At 38.1% G+C, this 22,168-nt stretch overlaps 1 protein-coding gene across 1 annotated transcript in view; it reads right to left on the bottom strand.

Annotated features, from left to right (window-relative positions):
• ANKRD31 (ankyrin repeat domain 31) overlaps positions 1-11,640 on the bottom strand; it is a 186,213-nt gene extending 174,573 nt beyond the window's left edge. Inside the window, exons 1-2 of the mRNA XM_056821110.1 lie at positions 11,402-11,640; positions 8,443-8,516 (exon numbers count right to left, since the gene is read on the bottom strand). Of these exons, the coding sequence (XP_056677088.1) occupies positions 8,443-8,516; positions 11,402-11,508 (181 nt within the window). The 5' untranslated portion in view covers positions 11,509-11,640. The remainder of the gene's footprint in view (positions 1-8,442; positions 8,517-11,401) is intronic.
• Positions 11,641-22,168: the final 10,528 nt, after the last annotated feature.

The following is a 22,168-nucleotide window of genomic DNA, read 5'->3' on the forward strand; positions in this document are numbered from 1 at the left end:
TTTGAAGATTTAGTCTTCAGAGGAAATTATGTATTTGGGCTCTACTTTGGAGGCCCAGTTAAAACTCCAAATAGTATGTTCGCATATATATTTATTTAAACATTTCTATACTTCAAAGATACAAGATTTCATCATTCTGGGCACCCCTTCCATGAATGCAGCTTGCAGTCCCTGTATGCCTTAGCTCAGTGGTTCTCAAAAAAGTGTGAACTGGGGACAATACCTGGTAGTCACAAAACATCTCTCAGTGGGTCCACCAAGTGAAAGCTAACATGGGCTTCCCCCCCAACTCTTGATTGCTAAAGGTCTGTCTAGGACCTATCTTTCTATGCCACACATCCTTCCTGCCTCAAGTTTATGAGAAGAATGATTTTCTCATTACTGCACTGCTCTTGCCATGCCATCTTAGTACATGCCTATATTAAGTATACTAAGGGTTAACTGTGCTTTCTAGCATGTGTGCTGTGTTACCCTAGTGCTGTTTCATCTCCTTCTCACTAGATGCAATGCCTCCTAGTCGCCTGCGATCTTTCCCATGTCTATCTCCTTCTCTCTACTCTCATAGCCAAGACCCCCAGTGTAGTCCTCATTGCCTCTCAAATAAACTATCTCAAAAGCTTCCTAGACTCCCTGCCTAAAGCTTCCAATCCATCCTTCATATAGCTGCTAAAGTGATTTTTTTCTAAAGTACAGGCCAGACCATGTCACTCCTTTACTTAATAATCCTCAGTCACTCTCAAAGATCAAATATAAACTTTGACATCCTAGCTCTCTACCCTTATTACACATTACTTCCCTTCCAGTATTCTAAAGAAGCAGAAAAACTAGCCTTCTTATTGGTTCTCACACAAGGCACTCAAAATCTTTGGCCAAGTTGACTACTCCACCCCACCAGTGCCTGGGATGCCTTCTCCCTCATTACTCACACTTCACAGAATATCTGGGTTTCTTTAAAGTTCTGCTAAAGTATTGTCTTCCACATGAAACCTTTCCAGATTCCTCCTATGCCACCTCCCCCAAATCATATATACATATATATATACACATATATATACATACATACACATATACATATTATATGTTGTCAACTGGGTTTGGGGGAGCCCCAAGTTTGCCTTTGCCCCTAAGGAACTTGCCTTTAGGGGAAGTCCCAGACTGACCTTGTCTTGGACTGAACAGGGGATCACCAAGCATCCATTAAGTGTCCTAAATAGGAGTGATAGAAATCCTCAAATCCTCAATTATCCTTTTTGTCTTACAAGTTTCCCCATTGTATCAAAGATCCATTCCCAAGAAGACCAACAGCTGGCAGGAACAATTTTTCTGTATCCATTGTAGTTTAGAATATTCCCTAATACCCCACCCTCTGGCTATAGCTTTTCCTAAGCCTGCTTGGAACCAAATCAGTACAAGTTTTGCTATATTATAGTCCCCAAAAGGTATATAAATCCCCAAGTTCTATTATTCTTTGGAGATTCATCTTAGGTTGTGATTCTCTCAGAGACACTGTCCCCACAGTCTCAGAGTTTTGACTCTGTGTGGTATTTAGCGCTTGGCTCTGTGTGGCTGGTGAGTATTAAAGACTTGCCAATGTACTTGAAGTACATTGAAAGCAGTATTAATATTTTGATCCTGAAGGATAAGTTTAAAATATCTATAAGCTCTAATATATATATACTTACCCAAAAGCTTGTGACTATAGAAACCTACCACTGCTTGGTAAGTATTTGTGTGACTTCTGCTAACAACTGTGTCTGATTACAGGAAAAGGGATTATAATAGAGCCAATGCACATTGTTATCATATTCAAGGTGTGAAAGACAAATTATGCTTATGGGATCAATGAAAAGCTAATCCAAAGCCTTTGGAAGTTCGAGGAAGCAGTATTCTGATGAACCTCAGACGCAGGACTCCCTTGGCCCAAAGCTGTAACTTTCATTGTGGCTCTAAAATCCCTGAACTGAACATAATATCAGACCAAGGATTCATACTTCCCTTTTGCATCATCACATAGTCCTTTATATTTTAGAATTAGGCAACTTTCTTTAATCCTGGCTGCCCATGGGTAAAATGCTATTTTGATGCATCTTTCCTATAGGATTGTGGGACTGATATCACATTAATTTGGGATCACTTGTGATTTAAGGATATGTTATAGATTAAAATTTTTTTACTCAGTATCTTTCACATGTAAAGTTTCATTTTTAAAATTATTATTAGTCTTATATAAGCTTTTAAAATTTAATTTTACTCTGATTTAGAATTCATTTTTTACTTTCTTTTTATTCTTTTTTGTTTTTAAGTTTTTAATTTCCTTTTAACTATCACATACTCTCATCATAATTAATTTTTAAATAAAAAGGGAGATATGTGGCATCCCAGGAATATTCTAATCTTGAAAATATTATTGATATATTAATATTGTAACCTACATGCTCATGTACCAGAATCATGGTCATATTATTTCTTGATCATTGTATTTAATTGGTACTCTATTAATTCTGACCACTCTCTAAACCTACAGTCCAAAGGTCAAGAGAATTCCTGGGCAGGGCATTAGCTGCTACAGGGTCCTAGCTCCTATCTTGACAGGTCAGATTCCTTACCAGGTCACATGTTTGATTAACCTCCTCTTCTGATCTTGTGGATGTCAATTGAGTCAATGTCAACTACCTCCCATTCCCCGTTCCTTGATTCTCTAATAAAAGATTAGGGACAGGGGGCAGCTGGGTGGCTCAGTGGATTGAGAGCCAGGCCTAGAGATGAGAGGTCCTAGGTTCAAATGTGACCTCAGACACTTCCCAGCTGTGTGACCCTGGGCAAGTCACTTGACCCCCATTGCCTAGCCCTTACCACAATACACAGTATTGACTCCAAGATGGAAGGTAAGGGTTTAAAAAAAAAAAAAGATTAGGGACACATGTAGTTTGCTTTCTTTTCCACAATCAGAGGAGCACACACTCTTCATCTCTGAGTCTTTCTTCCTTTATCGTGTTCCCCCTCTCTCTCTATCCCCTTTATCCCTTTTCCCTCCATTTCTAACTTCCCTTCTCAGGTGTCCACCCACAAATGTATTAATTTGTGGCTGCAGGCAACTACAATTTTTATTGTATTTTTCCATGTTTACATGATTCATTTTCTTTCCCTCTCTTCTTCCCGCCTCCCGACCAGAGCTATTCCCCAACTTTGTACTTGTACTAAGATTGTACTCTTGAGATTGAGTCTCAAGAGGTTAGCTGCTACCCATATGCTCCTATCAGTGTGCTTCCCATGAACAGTGATTGGCAGTAGGCACAATTAACTCTCAAAAAGGCATTTATTAAGATGGTAGGTACAAAAACATTCTCCCCAAAACTCCCACAAACATGCATGAGAAAATTAGGCTCAAACTCAATGTACAATGATAGTAAAATAATTGTATAGATTACATACATGGAAATGGCAACTATCAGTTTCTGGTACTTCAGGGCCTGAAAATCTTCTCTTTTTATAGATGGAACCCATAGGCTGGGTTCCTAAAATGGGCTTCCCCCCCAACTCGATTGCTAAAGGTCTGTCTAGGACCTGTCTTTCTATGCCACACATCCTTCCTGCCTCAAGTTTATGAGAAGAATGCTTTTCTCATTACTGCACTGCTCTTGCCACGCCATCTTAGTACATGCCTATACTAAGTATACTAAGGGTGAACTGTGCTTTCTAGCATGTGTGCTATGTTACCTTAGTGCTGTTTCATCTCCTTCTCACTAGATTCAATGTCTCCTAGTCGCCTGCGATCTTTCCCATCCTTGCTCAGCTGCTTGATATCATGATGTATAGGGAGAAAAAAAGAAATTCTCTCCTCCCCAACTGTAGAAGTCTCACTCCATAACTGCTTTAAACCTGGAATATTCTGAACTCCTCTGGGTTTATTTATTTACAAACCACAAAAATGAAGCTCAATTTGTTTTATCAGCCAATCGAGATATTCCTTCCTAGATTCAATCAGAGTTGGTCATACTTCATAATATTTGGACATTAAAACCTTATTGTATTATGATAATTTCCTATGACTACATCCACTAAATTGGGGAGATCACATTCTTCTTCCCCTATAACATGAACCACTTTATAGTGCTTATTTGGTAGTTTCTATAATCTTTCCTTATATTAGGATATGTTTGCTTCTTAAAATTTTGTAACTGCAAGTGCCATCTTTCTTTGAGCAATGCAAATTAATTAATATTGCTTGCTAGAGAATATATGCAAACATATACTCATTTATTCATACCTAAATTCACATATGGGGTCTTTTACTACATGTTATGATTTTGGTATATTGGAAGTTTGTTTCCCCCTCCCCTATAAAACCCAAGTTAACATTCATTTGCAGAATCTCAAGGGGGAAAAAACCAAACTCTAAACAACTTCATCAGAGAGACTTTAAAACTCACTTTAGAGAATAGCCTAAGGTTATTCTCCTAACCTAGGCTGATCAATTTAGAGGTGGTACTCCCAGGGAACATTCATGCCCATATCAATTAGCTATTACACAGTAAATCTACACAATTTGGTTTCCTCTTTACTTTTGTTTTGTTTTATTTTTTGGCTCTGAAAACAGCTAAGGTGATTTCCCCCATCTTCCCAATTTTCTATCTAGATCCAAACACTCACATAGCACCTGGAGCAATAATAGAAGGTCCTTTTCAGCTCTGCCTCAAGTAGATAAGGGAAGGGGACATTCTAATACTGTGATTCTCATCTCCTTCAACCAATTACAGTATTCAAAATATTTATCACTATCTCAAAACCCTCGGAAAAGAAGGATTATCGTTAACATGGGGATGTGTTACCCTCTGTGGAAGAAACATGGAGAGAGAGAGAGCAGACATAGTCACACATTATCATATTCTATTACACCTCCAAAGATAGGACTATTTTTGTGAAAAAAGAGAAAACTAAGAAGCCATATTGAGAGCTACATCTGGACAGAGATTTGGAGAATTATACTGCCTGTCATTAGTCTCCAGTACTGCCCTATCCCGCTGTATGGAATATCCCTGAATAAATCTTTTTGGGAATTTAAGTTGTGAGTATGACTTTTCTTCTTATTCCCTGCCCTAATAGCTCCTGAGTTATTATATAATCACTCATTTGGATAAGCCTTTGCCATCATATGTAGTAACTGAAATGGATAGGAGAAACTGATGATCTTTCCATTTTAAAACTTCTCCAAAGAACATAATGAGCCTTTAATTTGCTACAGAGAGTGGTCTCAATTCAGTCATAGGTCCTTTTCTTAAAAATCACTTTTGTTGTTCTCAGATCCTAGTGAGCATCTTAACTCCTTTTTGCCCTTTACTCCCTGGCTTTGCTACTTCCCATTATTCAGCCCTCTTCTTTCTAACTCTACTCAAACAGGTATTTGCTTTGAAATGGTTACTCTATATAGCATTTACCATCTCTTCTTTCTAGTGCCTGGACTAAATGCTTCCCACTTGCATTAGCCCATCCCATCAAACCTTTTAGGAGTAGGGAAAGTCATTTCTGCTCTTTCATTTGTCATTCTATCTACTATCTTCATTTAGGGCAATTAAAACAGTTAATCCAAATTACCCAGACCTACTATATAGAGATCTTTCAAAAAAGAGAGGAAGAAGACAAGTGAAAGGTGGTGTCAGTAGCTCCTAGTAGCAGTGGTTACTCCCAGCAAGAGCTAAGATTGGTACAAAATGGCTCAGTAATATAATTTAACCTTGTATTATCATTATGAAAAAGGGATATTTCAAAATTATTTCTTCAATTAATTTTAAAGAAAGAGATGATACAAAAATGCTACTGATTCACCATCAGGAGGATGAGTACTTTAAATTTTTCTTCCAACTGCAGATAAGGATTATATTATGTTAATATTCATTACCCCACCCAGAATTTCCTTTGTGACTAACTCCATGCATTTTTTTAAGAGTTGGCTGGGCCTAAGAGTGGCCACAGAACAGTTATGTTAACATATTCACAGAGACCATGCCCATGATCTTATAGCTATCTACAGTATACTTTAAGATTAACTAAAATTTAACTAAGGTTGTCATACAAGTTTCAAAATTTAAGAAAAAACTAAAAAGCAATTTCTAATAAACTTTTTATGTAACCTGAAGTATTATATCTAGAATCTTGTTAGTCCTGTGTTAAACAGGACAGCAATTAAGACTAGGTGGTAAACTGTACTTTTTTGCATCTTGCAAAACTGCAAAAGAGAACAGAGATTGTTTGCTAAAATTATAACTGTTTAGTGGTCTGGAACCCTAGGAATTTGCCCCACCTGGTTTATTAAAGTTCCTCACCCCAGTTTTAATTATAAAACTAATAACATATTTTACATAGTACTTCACATTTTACAAAATTCTTTTCTCTCGTCTTATTCCTCATAATAACCCTAGGAATAAACAGAGGTGTTATCAACTCCATTGTAGAAATGCTGAAACTAAGGCTTTTTATGTTTCCTTCTGAATAAATCCACTTCAACCTCAACATATTCAAAATAGAAAATTTCCTCAAATCCACCTTTCCTTGAAACATCCCTACTATCCTTCCAGGTATCTATGTTCCAAACCTTAGTATTACTGTTTCCTCACCACACCTATCCTTTCTATCCTATCATTTACCAAGTTTCCTATATCTACATCTCTTTCTTCCATCTCCTCTCTAATCACATGTTCTTTACCCAGAGTGAGATCCTTATCACCACTTGCCTAGACTCTTGCCATAGCCTCCTAATTGGTTTGTCTGTTTTAGTGTCTGCTTTCCTCTTAAATACTCTTTATCCCTAAAACATGTATCTATTTCATTTCCCTACTCAAAAATCTTCAGTGGGTCCCTAATCTCTCTAAGGGAAAAACTTTAACTGAGCACTTAAAGCCCAACAGAATAAGGCTCCTATCTACCTTTGTAATCTTATTTCACTTTACTTACCTTTATGCACCCTCCATTCTAGTGAAACTGGTCTATTAGCTGTTCCTTTACACAAAATTCCATCTGCCACTGTCATTCCTTTGCACAAGTAGACCCCTATGTCTGGAATGCAGTCCCTCTTCACTTTCACCTCTTAACTTTATCTTCCTTCAACAAATAACAGAGTTATCACCACCTTCCTTATTCCCTCAGTTATTGGTGTTCTTTCTCTCTTGAAATTACTTTGTATAAGTGATTATATATATATATACATATATATATATAATGTGTGTGTGTGTGTGTGTGTGCACATGGTACATTCTCCATCTGAAAAAGTTTCCTTGAAGGCATAGGTTGTTTCAGAGTTTTTTTGGCTGTATCCTTAGCACTGAGTAGTGTCTTGCATATTTGGTAAAAATGTTTGTTGAATATGTATCTGACAAGATCACAGAACCCATAAATCAGATTTAGGACTGCCACCCTGATCTGCTGAAACCTTTTCAATGGCTATTCCATTATATTTAAATAATCCTGTCCCCTAAGGAAGGCAAAAGTGACAGAGAGAGTAGAGACAGAGAAAATTAAAGACATAAAAGTGTTTAGGAAAGTTGCTTCCATATCTTGTAAAGCTCATATTGTCTAAAGTCTCACAAAAAGAATTCATACCTGGGAAACACCTTTAATATAAATTATTATAATTACCATAACTATAATACTAAAAATGCATCTTTCTGAAGTCTTCCCTTCTCACTCTACCCCAATTTCATTAGTCAACAAGTTGAATTGTAGCAATTTTAATATAAGTTTAAAAAATAGTAAGCTCAGTGCTCAGTGAATATAGGAAGTAGCAAAGTGGTAGAGAATTTTCCCTCAATCTAAAGCATTCTTATGGACCTTCAATTGAGCCTACGAAAAGGAAGCTGTATATTAAAAGGGTTTTCCATTAAAAAAAAAAGAGAGAATGCTGGTTGTCTGCCCTTATAGGGAAGCAATGGAACAATTTTTTTCCTCAGGGACAGTTATAAAAGTCTGTAAGAAAAATGACTCTAACAAACACACTGTGGTATAATCGAACGTAATGGACTTCTCCATTAGTGGTGGTGTAATGTCCCTGAACAATCTGCAGGGATCAAGGAGAAAAAACACTATCCATAAGCAAAGGACAAACTGTGGGAGTAGAAACACCAAGGAAAAGCAACTGCCTGAATACAGCGGTTGAGGGGACATGACAGAGGAGAGACTCTAAACAAACACTCTAATGCAAATATTAACAACATGGCAATGGGTTCGAATCAAGAACACATGTGGAATCACGAGTCGGCTACGGAGGGGTGGGGGGGAGGAAAAGAAAATGATCTTTGTCTTTAATGAATAATGCATGGAAATGATCAAATAAAATACTATAAAATTAAAAAAAAAGAAAAATGACTCTATTTAAAATTAAAGCAAATTAATAAACTTTCAAAATACCTATAAGAATAAAAGGTTTTACCTATTAAAAGAATCCTTTCTTACCTCCATATATTCGTCTGAGATCAGAGTGAAAACTGGGATCAGATATAAAAGATGAATCTTGAGCAAAAAATAACCTTTCAACCAACACAAAAAGCACATGTTATTGTACTTGTCTTAGATTGATAACAAAACAATATAGTAACCAAAGTCTACCATTCTAACTAACATTTTTCATTTTTTCCAAAACCACAAAAATTCATAGCTAAGTTGGTGTAGGAATTTCTATTAGTAGATGAAAGAGAAACAGGGGAGTAGACATAATCATACACGCATCTTTTCAAAAAAATTTCTTGCTTAGAATTAAAAAGATGTGACAATATTTCTTCATTCTTTGGGGAAGAGAAAAGAAAATTCCTTTCAAAGGATGCATGTGTTCCAATAAGGCCAATGTTCTTGATTTTTGTTGTTGTTTCTTTTTCAAATTTCTAAATGCTACAGGTATTGTTTTAGGAAACTTTAAGACTAAAACTATTATTTTGTCAAATTTCAGAGTTAATTATTCTCATCTTTTTATCCTATTTTCTTTTTGTTCTTCTTGTAAAAACCCAGAAATGTTCTAGAAAACTATTTTTCTAAGATATGAATATTCCTAATTTTTAGAGTTTAAAAGTTTATGAGGAAAAAACACACCTTAAAATTAGACTGATTTTTTTCATATTACTTTAAAAATTATCCTTTATTCCCTGCCCATTAATTTTTATTCTTTTTTTCACTTTTTATTTAATTTAGTTGAAGAAAACTATACTGAAGCAGCAAGATGATATGGTTAGAGAAGTGATACTTAGTAGTTGTTTTATATCGAGTTTAGAGAAGACTTGGAGGTGGAAAGGGTATAAAGGACTTGCAAAATATTTGCTTAATTGAATATAATCACTTCCATTTATTTGTACAAAAAACAATAAAATTTTAAATAAAAGTACTTCAGTTTTAGATCTCATCAAAATCAAAAGAGCACCATAGTTCTCATAGCATGCTAGGATTAGAGTTAGTAAAAATATATAACTAAAACATCTTTTTTAGGATAATTCTAAAAATAGTATGTGTTATAGTTACTTTCATCAGGTGAATCTGGACTTCTCTCTCCCTCCCTCCCCGCAAGGCTGCTTCATTTACTTGATATGATTATTAATTCTAAGTCTTCTCATATTTTGCAAAGTATCCTCCCTATATCTCCCTTCCTTTAAATGTATAATAAAAACGACTGTAGAAGATTTTTACAAAGAATATATAACCTTATATAATATTTATATATAATATAAACATATACTATTTAATATAATTTATATATAAATATATAAACATTCATAAAGGTTTAAGGTATAGGATTAACCCCATAAGGAATAGTCATACTGTATCAAATATTTCCTTTATAACACTGTTTCAGGAGACATGAATAGGCTATATATACATATGAAAACTACTGCTAGCAGTCTGTTATGAGGTTGTTTATCCTACACAAGGATTAAATGAGAAAGCACCTTTCAGTGTCTCACAATCTCAATTAAAAACATTTTTTTAGTGTTTAGAGAAAGTGTCATATGATAAAAGTGTCTCTTTTAACCTTATCAATCGACAGGAAGAATTCATAATTATTGAGCATTGCTAGGGTACCTGCCATTATATTATATAATCATTTGCTATAAGGGGTTATTCACACTTTTTGACCACCAGTAACTGCTATTAGACAGTAACAGCTTCTGGGAAAGCTAAGCACATAAGAATTTAGAGCTAGAGTTCTTGGCAGAATAGTGAACAAATCTTAGACATGAAAATAAGTTTTTGCTCCATGTTCAACACTTGTTTAGAAGGGCAAGAATATGTAATGCTTATACTAAATAGCAATCCTCATTGTACTGAAGTCTCTTTAATTTGCTTTCCTATTTTTGATATTTGAAACAGCAAAATGGCAAGGTTGCATAGCACAAAGGGGTCTATATTCTGCTCCCTACTCTACTTTTGCTTCATAGTAGTGTGGAGGTAACTTTTGCTTCTCCATAGCTATGCTGGAAGAGCACAAAATCTGGTAGGTTCTACCAAGTTGGAAAGGCATCAAATAATATAGTACCAAATACTTTGCATTCTGAGAAGTTTATCATTTGCAAGTTGGCTACCCATAATGCTCTGCAGCTTTGGTCAAATCTCTTATTCCATTCTTAAATAAAAAGGAATGGAAAAAAATTGTTGTGACAAGACTTTGTCTACCACTACTAGTGGTCTAATTTGTTCTTTTTTGTTAAGTTTGGCTTTGATAGGATTGACCTTTTACGTCCATTCTTGGCTTGGGTTCACCTGGCCTCCAATATTTACTAGCGGTTATGATTCTGGACAAAGTTTCTTTGCCTGCCTCAGTTTTCTTATCTATAAAATAGCATTTTTTATAAGGATAAAATAAGTTCATGTTTATAAAGCACTTTGCCAACCTTAAAATTAATAAATGTTTTGATGACGATGCTTTAGGCAGACTCTGCATATGTCAAACCCTAACCCCTAACCATTACACACTTAAGTGCCTGAAGCAAAAGCATCCTTTGACGGAAAACTTTGGATATCTTGAACTAGGGCAAAGTGTCCAAAATTTAGCATGAGAAAGCATCCCTCCTTGATAAATCACAGCTTTGGACCGGTCGGTGGAGGCCATTTAGTCCACACGGGTCACCCCACCCCCACCCTTCGCGCTAGTTTTAGATGAGAAATCAGGGCTCTCGAGAAGTTGAGTAGCCTGAGATCCCTCTGGGAACAAGCAGTAGTCAGCATTTGAACCCAGCTCCCCTGCTCCACCACCTCGCCCCCGCGGCGCTGTTAAGACAGTCTGGAATCACCGCCCAGTTTAGGTGAATGAAAATGGGGGCAGAGCCTCAAACGTCACCGTGGGCCCCGAGTAGGTCGATCCGCATAAGCCCGCGAGCGAGCCCAGGCCCTGCGGGGTGATTCGGTGAGCTGGCGCCGACTAAGCCGTCACCTTTTCAGGGGCAACTCGTCATCCTCTAGCTCGCTCTCGGTCACCGACCCTTCCACTACCGTCTCGTCACTGTCCCAGTCTAATCCCCAGACTGCTTCTTCCTCCATGCCTGCCCCGGCAATCCTGCCCTTTCTTTCCTCCTCTTTCTCTTCAGGGAACTTTGGCGCGGACTGCGCACGAGGACAGCCTCGAGAAACACTGAGAGCGCGCTAGCCTCTCGGGTGGAGATGAAGCTGGGGCTGGGGTGGAGCCGGAGAGGGGCGTGGCGTAGCGAGACGCGCGCAGCTGGCCGGAAACGCGGGGAGAACGGGAGCGGGGGCTGTTCCCGAGACAGAGAGAGCGCGCCCACACCTTGCCTTGCCTCGCCTCCCTCTGCAAAGTGGGGGAAGGGTGGGGTCAGAAAGAGGTGGCGCGCGCTCGCCCTCCACAACTCGGGGAGGAGAGGAGTGGCCAGATGGAGATATACCTGTATCTCGACTCCTTACGGAGAAGGATTGGGAGGGCGGGGGCGGGAAGAGGTATCGCGTGCTGCACACACGACTGCCGGAGGAGTCTCGAATGTGAAATTTAGGACGCTGCGGCTCCGGGGCAGAAGTCAGGAAAGGGTGGGTAACAGGGTACAATCTCGTGTAAGGGCGCCTGTAGGCACCAGCAACTTCTCAGAAGTCCGGAAGTCGCGTGGCTGGGGTATTCCCAAATTTTCGGCGCTGTAGTGCCTCCCAGGCCTACACCTCAATGGACGTTGAGATCCTGGCAGAGGGTCTGGTCACTTCTTTTTGGGTGAAAGCCATCCTTGCAGAGATCGGAGGATTTGATATCAATGATGGAGAGTGATTGAGAGGCTTGCATGATAGATAAGAGCCTTCTAGTGCTTGAAGGGCTGTGTCTTGGGAAGAAGAGGCTGGATGGATTGGTCTTCACTCCAAAGGACGGAACTAGGAGGGAGCAAAATTCCCTAGCGTCAGGTTTAGGTTTGATGTAAAGGAAAATTTTCCCCAATTAAAAGTGGAATTGGAAGCTAGTGGGTTTCCTCCTCCTCATCCCCCCTTCCCACTTCCAATCGAGGTCTTTTGGAACAGGCAATTCAGGAAATTTTTATTTAGCATTTATTATGTGCTGCTTGTTTGAATCGATTATGTGCCAGGCACTGTGCAAAACCTAGAGATACAAAGAGGCTAAAGACTTCCCTTTGCTTCCCTTGCAAACAAATGTATACAAAGCAGACTGTATACATGCTAAATGGGAAATAATTAACAGAAAGAAAGAATTAAAAGGGGTTAATAAATGTTTACTGTGGGAGGTGAGATTTTAGTTGGGACTTAGAGGAAACTAGGGAGGTCAATAATCCCAGCAGAGGAGAGGGAACATTCTAGGCATGGGGAGAATGCTTGTTGGAGATATGGAAGGGATTCTCATTCACAGATACACCAAACTAGAATACTCTCCAGTGCTTTCCAGTTTAGTGATTCTGTGAAAGCATCTCTCTGATAGTCCTTTATTTTCTCTATTGTGCAGGATATCTCTAGTCCCTTCTATTCCTATAATTCTAATGAAGTACGAAAACATCACAAAAATGTTTGAACGACCTAATAGAGGCTCTCAGCTAAGCATTAGAAAGGTATGGTTTTCATAAGTAAATTAGGTAAACACAGAATAGTATACATGTCAGACCTTTGGGAAGGGAAAGACTTTAAAACCAAGCAAGACATAGAACGAGTCACAAAATGTAAAATAAATAATTTTGATTACATCAAATTAAAAAGTTTTTATACCAACAAAACCAATGTAACTAAAATCAGAAGGGAAGCAACATATTGGGAAACAATCTTCATAAAAATCTCTGACAAAGGTTTAATTACTCAAATTTACAAAGAACTAAATCAATTGTACAAAAAATCAAGCCATTCTCCAATTGATAAATGGGCAAGGGACATGAATAGGCAGTTTTCAGATAAAGAAATCAAAACTATTAATAAGCACATGAAAAAGTGTTCTAAATCTCTTATAATCAGAGATGCAAATCAAAACAACTCTGAGGTATCACCTCACACCTAGCAGATTGGCCAACATGACAGCAGAGGAAAGCAGTGAATGCTGGAGGGGATGTGGCAAAGTAGGGACATTAATTCATTGCTGGTGGAGTTGTGAACTGATCCAACCATTCTGGAGGGCAATTTGGAACTATGCCCAAAGGGTGATAAAAGACTGTCTGCCCTTTGATCCAGCCAAAGCACTGCTGGGTTTGTACCCCAAAGAGATAATAAGGAAAAAGACTTGTACAAGAATATTCATAGCTGCGCTCTTTGTGGTGGCCAAAAATTGGAAAACGAGGGGATGCCCATCAATTGGGGAATGGCTGAACAAAATGTGGTATATGTTGGTGATGGAATACTACTGTGCAAAAAGGAACAATAAAGTGGAGGAATTCCATGGAGACTGGAACAACCTCCAAGAAGTGATGCAGAGTGAGAGGAGCAGAACCAGGAGAACATTGTACACAGAGACTGATACACTGTGGTATCATCGAACGTAATGGACTTCTCCATTAGTGGCAGTGTAATGTCCCTGAACAATCTGCAGGGATCTAGGAGAAAAACACTATCCACAAGCAGAGTACAAACTGTGGGATTGGAAACACCGAGGAAAAGCAACTGCTTGACTACAGCGGTTGAGGGGACATGTCTGAGGGGAGAGACTCTAAATGAACACTCTGATGCAAATACTAACAACATGGCAATGGGTTAGAATCAAGAACACATGTGACACCCAGTGGAATCACGCGTCAGCTGGGGGGGGGGGGAGAAAATGATCTTTGTCTCTAATGAATAATGCTTGGAAATGATCAAATAAAATATTATTTTAAAAAAAAGAAAAAAAGAAAGGTATGGTTTTATTGATATGTATCCATAATACAGAAATGTTCCAAATATGTCAAAAATCTAGCTTTGCTGGCTTAAAATTTAAATAAAGGCATAGAATTCAATGGGTTGGAGGTGGATATTACTCAGAGTCAGATTTAGGTTTGACATAAGGAAAAATTTTCTTAACAAAAGTGGAATGGGGAGATAGTAGGTCCCCACTTCCTTTCCTACCTAGCTTTCAAATGGAGATCTTCTGAAAGCGGCCAGATATCAAGCTTTGGTGTAGAAAGTGAACAAGGATGAGGAAGGGTTGAAAATCTGAAAGGTCATGAAGGGAATATGAGTGAGAATGCAAAAGAAGTTGTGGTCAGAAATGAAGATTTCAGATGTCAAATTGTATAGTTTTTATTGATAGTATTGTCTAAGGTATGATCATCTCCATGGATAGCAGAATTAAAAGGGAATTGTGGGATGTAGGAGTTGAGAGTTAGGATTTGAGAAACAAAAAGAAAGGTCTTGAACCTAAGAATTGAAGCCACTAAGGATGATAGCAGTGGGTCAGGAGGAAGTCAACTGTTAAGAGCAGATGCTAAAAACTTTGGAGATAAAAATGTCCAGGAGGTTTAGCTGGGAGCTACAAGAATTAGGAAATGGTATTGAGAAATTATTGAGTAATGGTGGCAGATCTAGAAGTGGCAATGAGAAACAAAGAAGATACAAATGCCTGGTTCTTGCAATTAAGAAGCATGAAATTAGTAGCTAACACTAGAGAAGGTGATGAGATGTGGTGTCTTCAGGGCTTCAGTAAGCAGCAAGAGAAAGAAAGAATGGTTAGAGGAATAGATTGAAGAGTCCAGAGGAAATAGTGGAATGGGTGGACAGAGTGGGGAAATACAAAGATAATATGGATTGAGGTCATATTAAAGGAAGAGAGATCAGAGGAAAGAGTTTTTCATCTAGAACAGTATTAGTTTAGAATAACAGGGTTTAGGGAAGCAGAAGGTCAAGATTTACAGTGAGAGATTTTAGTGCTGGAAGAAACTTTAGAACATCCTTTGAATACAAGCTCCTTTTACATATGAGGAAACTAAGATACGGAAGCATTAAGTGATTTGCCCATGATCACAAACTGAGTGTTTGAGGCAGGATTTGAACCCCCAGATCCTAGTTACTAAACCACACTGCTTTTTAATTGGGGGAACTTGAGAGTGGTAGGAGAGGAGACAAGATGGGAAAAGGGTAATAAAGTAAATAAGCCTCAAGGATTTAGGTATTTTCCTGTATTTTGATTAAAGTCTATGGCTATTCACTGAAGATGGGGCTGAGCTGACCTCAAACCTTCTTGAATCACATCCCCAATTGTTTTTCTCATCAGTACTGCATCTACATTTTTAAAATGGAAATTGACAGAAAAATATTCTCTTTATAGAAATGTATAGGCAACTGTACTGAAACACACCAAGTGAGTAATAAATGTAAAAATGGTCTATATAAATTCTGAATTCCTTCATTTTATATACTATAGCTTCTTCCCAACCTTTTAAATATTTTCTGTAATACCAAAATGGAAATAGAGTTGTTTACCTAAAGAGTTAGAAGGATCAGCCAAATTAAGCCCAGACTGCCCTGGGCTGGGACTCCAGACTTCTCCATAAGTTTGCTCCAGGTAGGCTCCAGTTCCAAACCTGGGACAACAGATGTGGGGTGGGGAGGTATGGCTTGCTCTTGTATTGCACTTCTCTCCTTGATACAGCCTCTTGATGGCTCTGTTCTCCTCTCACCCCAGTGCCCTAGCTGATCTCTGCCTACTTTTGGGTTTTTCTTTTCTTGAAAATTTTCACTCTGTCTCCTTTCTTTCACCCCTGTATTCATTTGGTAGCAATGTTTTAATCTTGTTTGGAGAGGATTGATTCTTGTGGTGGCACAAGAGCTGCTCTGGATTACTCTGCCATTTTGACTACCCCCAGAATTCTCTATTTTTCACATTGTTGATACAGAAAAGTTAACCTTGCATAGGCCATATGATAACCAAGTCTCAAATTATTCTAGGTTGCATAGTGGAAAGAAGGCTAAACTTGGAATCAAAGAGACCTAAATTGTCTCAGATACCCAGTAGCTTTGTGATCCTGGACAAGTTAACTAATCTGTTTCATTTCCCTCATTTGCAAAACAGGCATGATAATAGCATTTACCTCACAGACTTCTAAGGATGAAATGAAATAACTATGCAAACCTTAAAGTACTGTATAAATGTTAGCTAACATTCTGGCCAGCCAAATCTATTGATGAGGATTGGAAACTGCAGGAATTTCTAGAAAACAGTTGGCAGAAAAGGTTCATTGATCTTTCCATCTCTCCCCTTGTAGTCTTAGTTCTTATTTTTTAAGAAAAGTGAACAATTAGAGCTCCATTACAAATATAGACCCTTGCATACTCTTCCCTATTTCAAGCTGATATATATCTTTTCCTTGATGTTTAACATACTGACCAAATGACAGAGATCTACCAAATTGGATCTCTGAGAGGCATACAAACCTGATCCAAATAAAGGAAAATAATTAATGGAAGACAATGTAGCCTGTAATGAATATCAGGTTCTGCCTATCTTTTTTTTTTTTTTGCCTGATTGCACAATAATTCATGAACTCACTCTCTCAAAGTTTGCTGGAATGTTGTGCTATGGCCCCATACTTCCCCCCCCCCTTGTATTGCTTCCCTCCCCATCAGTTCGTTTGTTACCCTTTTACTTATCTAGAGGGCATGAATCAATTCTCTGCCCCAGTGGATCTGATTGTTCTTCCCTCTTTGAGTCAATTTCAATGCAGGTAAGAATTAAGTAGTTCTTGTCTCCAACCTCTTTACCCTTCCAGTCAGTGTATTGGTGTTCTTACCGATTCCTGCCATGAGCTTCTTTATGACATATAAATTTGCCCCATTTTGTCTCTTTTTCCATTTATCTTAGTATTAGTCTCTTTTTTTACTTCTAGCTTTATATATATTCATGCATACATATATGTTACATCTATATGTGTGTATATATACACACACACACACACATATATATATATATATATATATATCTTGACATTTCATTCTATACAGTTTGTCACTGTTCCCTCTAAGTATAATTCTTCTAGCAACCCTGGTGATAATAACAATTTTTAAGATTTACCAATACCATCTTTTCTTATAGGAATACAAATAATTTAAACTTATTGGGTCTCTCAAAAAAAGGTTTTTGTTTTTTGTTTTTTTTTCCCTCCCTTAATTACCTTTTGGTGATTCTCTTGAATTCTGTGTTTGAGAGTCAAATTTTCTGTTTAAGTCCGGTCTTTATGAATGCTTGGAAGTTTTCTATTTTATTAAATGACCATTCTTTCTCCTGCAAGAATATAGTCAATTTTGCTTGGTAGTTGATTCTTGGTTATAGACCTAGTTCCCTTGCTTTCCAGAATATCATATTCCATGCCTTTTGGTCCTTTAGTGTAGATGCAGCCAGATCCTGTATTATCCTAAGTGTGGTTCCTTGGTATCTGAATGACTTCTTCTTATCAGCTTGTAATATTTTTTTCCTTGGTCTGGTAATTCTTGAATTTGGCTATAACATTCCTGGGCATTGTCAATTGAGGATTAAGTATAGAAGATGATGTGTGGATTCCTTCAATCTCTACTTTTCCCTCTTGCTCTCGAATGTTGGGGCAGTTTTCTTGGATAATTTCCTGTAGAATGATGTCCAGGCTTTTTCTTTTGTCATGATCTTCCAGTAGTCCAGTGATTCTTATATTGTCTTTCCTGGATCTGTTTTCAAAGTCTGAGGTTTTGTCAATGAGATGTTTCATATTTTCCTCAAATTTTTCATTCTTTTGATTTTGTTTTATAGATTCTTGTTGCCTTGTGAAGTCATTTGCTTCCAGTTGTTGTATTCTACTTTTTAAAGACTGAATTTCATCCCTGGCTTTTTGGTCATCCTTCTTCTAATCTTTCATCTTCTTTGCCTCATTTTCAAGCTAGTTGATTTTGGCTTTCAAGACACTATTTTCTGTTTCTAGATAACTTATTTTGCTTTTTAAGTTCTTTTCCCAGTTGTCTTCAGCCTCTCTTAATTGTTTTTTGAATTGTGTAAAGATTAAATTTGGGGGCAGCTGGGTAGCTCAGTGGATTGAGAGCTAGCCCTAGAGATGGGAGGTCCTAGGTTCAAATCTGGCCTCAGACACTTCCCAGCTGTGTGACCCTGGGCAAGTCACTTGACCCCCATTGGCCTAGCCCTTACCACTCTTCTGCCTTGGAGCCAATACACAGTATTGACTCCAAGACAGAAGGTAAGGGTTTAAAAAAAAAAAAGATTAAATTTAACTCTCCCCCGATTGTGAAAATGAAATTAATTAACTCTCCCCTGATTTTGAATATTAAATTAACTCCCCTGCCCATTTTTAGATTTAATCACCAAAAGTGTAAACACATCTCACTTAATCAATCTGTGACACATGTGTGCCATAGTGGGTGATGAATCAGAATCCTAGGCAAAGCTTTAGACTATGATTTGTCCATGTAAAAAGTGGAGGAAGGCACAGGAAGTGATGCAAAAGAAAGTGTCTTTAAAAGGGAGTTACAACTTCCTGTAGGGAGATTCATCTGAGATTCATGAGAGAATTGTCTAAGATCTTCAGAGAGGAGTTTGTCTTCTACTGGAGTTCTGAGTTCGAGTTGGAGGCTGGTAAATAATCTGCTGACTGGACCTGAGACCCTGTATGTGGTGAGACTGTCCTTGAATCTCTCCCCTTTGGACTGTCATGTGGTGAGTGAAAAGAACTGACTCCTTTCCTGGATTTTCTGAAGAGACTAGCCTTAGGAAAGACTTATCCTTTTGAGAGAGGTTCCCTGCATCCCCAGGTCCTTGGCTACAAGGGCAGAGGCCTCCCTGGTTAAGAACTAAACTGCCCTGCCTGCCTTGAACCAGGGGCCAGAGCAAAATACCTAATGCTTAGGTTAGATAACTTACCCTATTCTTTCTCTCACTTTCTAACTTCATTCTTTTATATTTTGTAAATAAATTGCTTTAGAATTAATTAAATTCCTGGTGACCCTAATTTTGAATAATCCAGCCCAACTTTTTAATAATTAACCCCTTTTCCCCTCTTACAATTATATTTTGAGTTCTTCCAAAGCCTGTGTCCAATTCACTGGAGTTTCTGTGTTTTTGCTTGGTGTTTCTTTGTAGCTCTGTTCTATTTGTTCTTTGTTCATTACCTAAATAGAAGCTGTCGATTGGAATTTCCTTTTTCGTTTTCTGTTGTTTACTCATTTTTTTCCTTCTCTTCCCCCTGTAATTGCCTGTAATCTTGCTCTTTTGGTTATGTGCTGAATCTATGGGTTTGGACAATTCTGTCCTGAAGGGATTTCTTCTCTACTCTGCTGATTGATCAGGAGCTGGGCTTCTCACCCTGTTATCAAGGTTGTAGCCTATAGTGGTTGCATCCTTTGCCCTTGGAGCTTAGTCAGCAAGGCTTTCAGAGCAGTCTATGGGGGAGGAGTGTTGGAACTTGAACTTCCAGGCCCTCTGAAGGCTTCTTATCTGCCCTATTGATAAGATTAAGCCAGGGTGGAGCTGATCTGCAGAACTGGATGTGCCCTGAGGTCAAAACCTTGAGAAGTGGGGGGCAAGATGAAGTGTCTTGGCTGTGATTAGGCTGCCTTCTCTGAGTTTCTCCTCCAGTGGCCTCCTAGCCACTCTTTGTTCAACACCCTGAGCCTGGCACAGCTGGGCCAGCAAGGTAGTCCCTCCAGACTAACGCCCTTGCTGCCCAGAGATTCCAGCTGGAGGCTCAGCACTATAGGTGGGGGAGGGGTCCTGGAACCTTCCGTCTTCGTTCCCCTTAAACCCGAGTGTTCAAGAAGGCTTTTGGGGGGATGTACCTTTTAAGTTGAGTCCAGTAGGAGGGTTCCCTAGCTCTGTCCTGTTGTTAGATTTGGTTTTCTGTCCCCTTGAAGCATTGTGTGGAATAGTTTTCAGAGGTCTGGACTTTTGCTGCATCTAAGCCAGCATCTTGACTCCATCTCTCCTAGTTAGTCTAGGGTCCTAAGTTTGACAAAAATAGTCATTCAGGTAGCTTATTTTGTTCACCCATAAAACAGCATCTATGATTATTATCAGATTTGTTTGTTATGCTGTTTTTGTTTTTTTTCTTAAACCCTTACCTTCCATCTTAGAATCAATACTGTGTATTGGTTCCAAAGCAGAAGAGCAATAAAAGCTAGGCAAAGGGAGTTAAGTGACTTGCTCAGGAACACACAAGAAGTGTCTGAGACCAGATTTGAACCCAGGATCTCCAATCTCTAGGGCTCTTAATCCATATTAAGTTATTAATATGATCAACACAGATACATTTAAACTACAGTTCTCAAAATAATCATATTCTTAAAGAAAAAATTATTTTATAGAAATATTGTTAGTTCATTTATTCTGGAAAATTTGAACATATGTGATTCTTATTTAATAACTTTCAAATAAGTAGAACTCTGAGAGCATATGTGTACAATATTATGTGTTGATATAATATCCCAGGTACCTAAGATCACAATTCATTTATATGAGCTAACTACAACTGTAGATTGATATATGCCTTTATCTGAATAACAATTACAATTAAAGTTTAATTTTTATAAGAAGGGGAAATCATAGATGTAGAAATACGTTGAAAAGTTTGAAGTACTAGACAAATGTAAGAAATTATCATATTATGTCAATAATTGTTGATGAACATCCTCTAGAGAATTGCTCATGATACCTGTTGTTATCTTGTAAACTATTAAAGAGGTGTCTTATAATGAAGTCCATAAAATCAGCAGAGAATGATTACAAAAACACTTGGCTTTCAGTAAATGAAAATCAGATGTCTAGACATGTCTAGTTCTTAATTATAATGCCCTTCTCCTCAGGATGCTTGCAGAATGTCCCTGCTAGGCTGCATAATGTATGCTATTGTTTTTATTCATAGTTAAGCTCCAGGGATCAGAAGGCTATGAAAAATATATTATTTTAGAATGTAAATGCAAGTTTCTTGAGTACAGAATCTTATAAAATTTTGATATTGAGCATCTCTATCAGTGAAAAACATTATAATGATATTTGAACAAAACTACTGAAGCAATATTGACTCCAATAGTTTTATTCATGGATTCTTATTCTTTTAAAGCCATATTTCTGGGGTGTATGGTATGTTCTGGGAGGATTCTGGGGGTAGGACTTCCCAAGCCTTTTTCAGGGTTCCTCATTCACCTTTCACCCAACTCTCACCTATGGCTCCAAGAAGCTGTAGCATTGGAAGCAGCCACAACCTGGGAAAATCCTCTTGGCAGACAAGTTAACCCAGGTTCAGGGTAACCTACTGGCCTGAAACCCTTTGGTGAATTACGGAGTTGTTTACCTCAAGCATGTGAAGATGAACCCTGGTGAAATGGGCAGATGAGAACAATTTTATTCCAACAACCACAAGGGCAGCTGAAGCAGGCACTGTGGCATAATTAGAGATTGGTCAGACATCAAAAATGCTAATGTCAACCATTTGTAAAAATGGAGATTTGAACCCTGGACTTAAATCCCCAGAAGTCCTTGGCAGTTCCCAGAATTCCCTGTAATCTCACCTGAGTGCGAGATCACAAATTATTATTTAAAGGGGCTCTCCGCCTACCGACTCACTCTCCCTGCTTCCGCTTCCAAGCACACGCATCTCTCAAGATGTAGAGTAAGTGAAATTGAATGGGCTCCTAGGCACGTGCTATCTTATTTTGCATTTTCTTTATTTCTTAATCTTTAATAAACCTCATAAAATATAATACTTTTAGCAGAAAAACTAATTTTAAATGTTACACATTGCATCCTAGATCATCACCAGTCATTTGTCCTGAC

The sequence above is a fragment of the Monodelphis domestica genome, chromosome 3 (genome assembly GCF_027887165.1).
Source record: "Monodelphis domestica isolate mMonDom1 chromosome 3, mMonDom1.pri, whole genome shotgun sequence".
In the NCBI taxonomy this organism is placed as follows: Eukaryota; Metazoa; Chordata; class Mammalia; order Didelphimorphia; family Didelphidae; genus Monodelphis; species Monodelphis domestica.